Source organism: Limulus polyphemus, unplaced genomic scaffold (assembly GCF_000517525.1).
Source record: "Limulus polyphemus unplaced genomic scaffold, Limulus_polyphemus-2.1.2 Scaffold3685, whole genome shotgun sequence".
In the NCBI taxonomy this organism is placed as follows: Eukaryota; Metazoa; Arthropoda; class Merostomata; order Xiphosura; family Limulidae; genus Limulus; species Limulus polyphemus.
This window is the reverse complement of record NW_013669295.1, coordinates 79,379-84,779: the sequence shown is the minus strand read 5'-3', so window position 1 is coordinate 84,779 and position 5,401 is coordinate 79,379. Positions and strand designations below refer to the sequence as shown.

General features: G+C 32.6%; 1 protein-coding gene across 2 annotated transcripts in view; it reads right to left on the bottom strand.

Annotated features, from left to right (window-relative positions):
- Nucleotides 1–1,454: 1,454 nt before the first annotated feature.
- The window catches only part of LOC106469853, a 17,745-nt gene continuing 13,798 nt past the window's right edge, over nt 1,455–5,401 (bottom strand). For both annotated transcript variants that reach the window (XM_022398416.1, XM_022398415.1), the window contains exon 7: nt 1,455–3,219. In XM_022398416.1, the coding sequence (XP_022254124.1) occupies nt 2,996–3,219 (224 nt within the window). In that variant the 3' untranslated portion in view covers nt 1,455–2,995. The remainder of the gene's footprint in view (nt 3,220–5,401) is intronic.

Below are 5,401 nucleotides of genomic sequence, written 5' to 3'. Positions count from 1 at the left end.
CAACTGCCGGAGGCGGACTGTACCCTAGATGGGGAATGAGCAATCAATGGATTAAACAAAGAAAAACTGCCAGCTGTGACGTCATTAAAAAAAAATTTATAGTCATTCCCACATCACTTTGTGTAATCACAATTGTCATATTTATATCTAGCGACTGTGAAGAAGCTCATGAAAATTTTGTGTAGTATAAAAAACACAAATCTATTACCTTTATTTAGTACAATGAGTTTAAAAAAAAAGACCCAAAACTTGGGTCCTTTTCAAATAATTGGTTATTCTTCTTCACAAGAATAAGTTATTATTTACTTTTCTGACAAAAAACAGTCAGCTATTTGAAAATGCTCAAGTTTTGGTTGTTTTTTTTAATTCATTGAACCTTCCGTGCGTGATCTTGTGTGCTAACTCTTTTATTAGGATTTTTTATTTACCAATGTTGAGAAACTTTATGTACTAACAGGCTTTGAATGTATTATATTGTTTAATTAGTGATCAAGATAAAATTTGGGAAAGCCTTGTATAATAAGTAGGCTATGGATCCGTTACTTTAATTAGTGATATTAAGGAAGCTTGGGAAACTGTATGTTAACATTTTCTGGTTAGTTATTATTTAAACAAATCACTTAAGTCTTTAATGGAAACACTGAAGTAATATCTTCAGCATATTTTTACATTTCATCTTCTCCAGCAAAGCTTGAACTTTCGCTACAAAATTAATGCAACTTATATTTTAAGATAACCATATAAAATGATACAAACTACTGTTTCATCAAATTACTTGTGGCTTAATTAGAGCTTTAAACACAGGTACAATAACCTGTTTTGTTTTGTTTGTAAAATGCCAATCTATAGAAAGAAAAAAATGTTGCGGGAAGGGAAAAGAAACTCCAAGTTTTCCAAAACATTTTCTTGTAACGAATGAAAAACAGGTTGTAGTCTTAATCTGTAGCATACTAATTTAGATACTAAGTGACGAATCATTTTGTACAGAAGCTAATAATATTAATGGATATAATAAAAACGAAAGGAGATTAACAAATACTTCACTTTTCTGACCAATCACAATTTACAAGATTTGTGAACTATGATATTTGGTAACTAGTGTACACGAAACAATGTATAGTTTGTCCTATCTGGTTTAGATGAACTGTAAGAATGAACGTTACAGATGGCATTTGAAGTCTCCCCCCCCCAACCGCGTGGCTTCAAAACTGAGGCATCGACAGATAAAATAGTCTTAGCCATGATATGGGTTGCCGAAAACACCCAAAGAAATATCATAGCACCTTATATACTTTTTTGTTCCAAAAAATATGTTTTAGTACAAAGCATTTAGTTCACTGCCCCAAGAGACCTAGAATATTTTAAGGATTTATAAGAAATATTGGGCTGTTTCAAGGCTTGTGATAAAAAATGTAATTTAGATTTCAATCACTAAAAAAAAAAAGCTAAATAGGAATTAATTAAATTATATAGGCTACATTAATCGATTTTAAAAATAAAATTACAGCAAAATATCTAAAATGTGCAATAGCTCATCGGATATTTAAACCTAAGCATAAATACTCCAACATTGTCATAATAAAATCAAAATATTGACAAAAAACTGTAGAATGTAAATAAAGAAACTGGTAATAATTTGTCGTTTTTTAACTTGCACATGTTCAACCTTTAACATTTCTCCTCGGTTTTTTACATTTAAAAAATAACTGATGTACTATTATAAAACGCTAATGAAACAATAAATTCAAGCCATTTGATACGGATATTTCCCCGATAACTAGGAACTACGAAGACTAAAAGAACCCGTGCCTCTAAATTTATTGAAACTGGAAAATTAGTTAAGTTTATAAAAAGCATTATAGCGCACGTATCTGTTTTTGATGTAAAATGACGTGTAAACGAAAGCCAATTATCACAGAAACTTCTTCTAAGGCAGAAGTCACTAATTTGTGATCAGAACTCCCATGATCAGCAAAATTTACCACTAATATATTACGTTTTACTAGAGAACATTGATTCGTGTTCATGTTTAAACGATTCGCATAATAATTCATAAATACCAGTTGTTCTTCGATCCTTGATACTTAATAAACGGAAATTACACGCAGTGGAATAAGATGGAAAAACATTTGTATTTTTCTCTTACTTTCTGTTACGGCAGCAAACAATCGAAATTACACTTTCTTCAACTTAAGCAATCATTCTGTACGATATTTTTGGCACTGAAAGTTACAAATATAAAATGTTTTTAAAAAAGTACCTCTTGTATTTTCACAGAATAATTGTATAAAATTTACCTTTTTTTTTAAATGCATATGTATTCACGATAACAATTACTCACCTATATCAGAAATTCAATGTATACCGACACACATATATGCAAGTTCCCAACACAGACTAAACTCTCTATTCTAGATAATTGTTTTGTTATTAGAGAAGAACGATGATTATAAGTAAATGTCACTGCAAGATGAAAATATTTGCTGAAAATGTCAATAATAACAACGTTTCCAAAAGCCATATAAAATATAAGCACTGTAGTAAACTTTTCCAGTCAACAAAACTTTGTTAATCACAATATTATGTTCAGAACAGTATAAATAAAATAATGAGATACATGAGACATCTAAACTGTGTCCTAAGCCTATAGATTCTCCAACATAACAGTGATGGGCAATCCTGTAGGCACCAAAGCTAAAATAGGACAATAAACATCACCCATTCAGAATCCAAATTTGAACCAAAACCATGAAATCAAGGCCAACCACTTAATAAAATTTAGTGATGAAAAATAAATCACAACAAGAGCACAACTACTAACTCCCACAGAAGCAAGCTTTAATCTCATCATGATAAGAAGAGAGATACCCTTACCAGAAAGCATGATAACTTCACCTGAACAGTGTGGATTTAGTAAGTAGGTGGCCTAGAAATCCCTTTCAGTAATGTAGCTAAAAGTAAAACTGCATAATCCAAATAACCCACTCGTTCACCTTCAGTAGTTCTCACTTTCTTTGTCATTCTCTTCTTCTTCATATTCATCATCATTTCCATCTTCATTTTCATGATCAACATCATTATAAGATAGGTAAATCTCCAGTATATCTTGCAGCTCCTCCACAGCCTGGTTTCTTCCTCCAGCTGTCGTCTCCTGAACACACTCTCGTAGGACCTCTTCAATATTTTCTCTGTCTTTCTCAGGAGGTGAATGGAGAAGACCTATAAGATATGAAGTACATAAGGAAACTATCTGAGAAAAAAAAAAAAAAGGAAATTATCACAGCTCAAGATAATTACACGATGGAAAGGGAAAAGCTACAATCCAACTGATCTTCTCTAATACTCACATAGAAAATACAAATAGTCTTAACTGTTAGAAATCTGTCCTATCTACTACAAGCAAAAGTAACCATCCCAAGTGACAGAAAAAGTTTAATCTAATCTATTAAAGTGGCATACAACAGTGATACTTATACTATATTTTTGGTAGTTGTCAATATATGACAGAATTCAATAAGCATACGAAAAGTATATAATTTTCTGTTGCAAACTGATCAGTATAATGATGAGCAAAAGTACCCGTCCCCAGTGATGGAAAAGTTTAAGTTAACCTAGCTAAAGTACTAGTCCCCAGTGACAGGAAAAGTTTAACTTAAACTATCAAAAGTACCCATCCCCAGTGATAGGAAAAGTAAGTTAATCTAGCAAAAGTACCCATCCCTAGTGAGAGGAAAAGTAAATTAATCTAGCAAAAGTACCCATCCCCCAGTGATGGAAAAGTTTAAGTTAACCTAGCTAAAGTACTAGTCCCCAGTGACAGGAAAAGTTTAACTTAAACTATCAAAAGTACCCATCCCCAGTGATAGGAAAAGTAAGTTAATCTAGCAAAAGTACCCATCCCTAGTGAGAGGAAAAGTAAATTAATCTAGTAAAAGTACCCGTCCCCAGTGATGGAAAAGTTTAAGTTTATCTATCAATTTAAAATACTTCATGGACTTTAAAAAGGTTAATGGTGTTGCACTCTTGGTTTCATTCAGAGTTAAAGCTCTGAGCTACTTACTTAATCCACCACAAAAAGTAATTATTGAGCATTTTTAGTAATGCTAAGAGCCACACAACAATAACATACGGTAAATCTACCATTTTATTCTTTAAGTTACGTCACATTTTGAAATGTGAATGATAGTGTGATTAATTCCTAACAAGTTAGTGTAGAATATCCTGCTTGCAAAATAAAATGTAAATGTTGAGCTTTGCCTGTGTATGCAGCTTTTCAAACAGGAGACAGACATTACAATAAGCCAAAGTAAACACAAAACTTCTCTACCGCTAACTTTTCCAAACCAGAAGGATATCACTCAATGTTGGGCTGAGCTGAGAGCATCTGATTGCAGGAAGCCAGCATTTTTTTTAACTTTGATTCCCTAGAAAGCAGTAAGCTGTAGACTCTTTGGCATGCCTGACATTTTTACTGTCAAATGAAAATTCTCATGAGTAGGCCTTTATTTTAACTAAATGAGTCTCTCTGCACATGATTTAAGTAATAAACACGACTCCATTAATTTCACTTGTGACAACTCAGAGGGCTACTAGCATGGAATCCTACTAACTCCAAAAAAACGGCTAAAATTTGTCTATCACTTTGGCAAGACTTGCCTCCATGGCAAGCAACCGAAATACCAGAAACATTAATCACATCTACGTGTATAACAATTTTTATATTTTTTTTTGTATAAAGGCTCATTATTGTAAGCCTACACAAACTAAATAAAGGACAGTTGTAGTATATGATTTACATTACAGAGAAGTTAAAAAACACAACACAATATTCCTCTAGTAATATCATCAAAGGAAACCTTCGAACTACTACTTACTATTCTAATATCAACGCACTAATAACGTGCTGACCCGTGACATTCTGGTTTAAATACAACTAATTTTACATACATCTAGTATGCTACATCAAAGCAGATCATCTCACTTACTGTTTAATGTAAGTTGACAAACTCAGACAGGAAGAGAGGGTGAAATACTGTTCCTGGACCTCTCAAAGCCCAGGTTTGCCAACCTACCATACCAAAAAAAAGACAGATGCCCGATTTCACTAATAATTGTAGACCAAAGATAAAATCACTATGGATGAATTCTGTGGTGATGATAACCATAGAAACAGTACAGACAAAAACACAGGATCAAGTATTTACAGAAAAACAAATGGGGGGTCCCCCTAAAGGAATTTTCAGAAGAAATGGTTGAAACAAGAGAATCCTCAATAGTTACGGCACTTGAAATTCTTTTAAGCAGGATTAGAGTAAATTAATCTATGAGACATTTATATTAGTTATATTTTTGTGCACCAGCAATACCAAGCATGGTTGTTTGTATATCTGATTTGATTTTA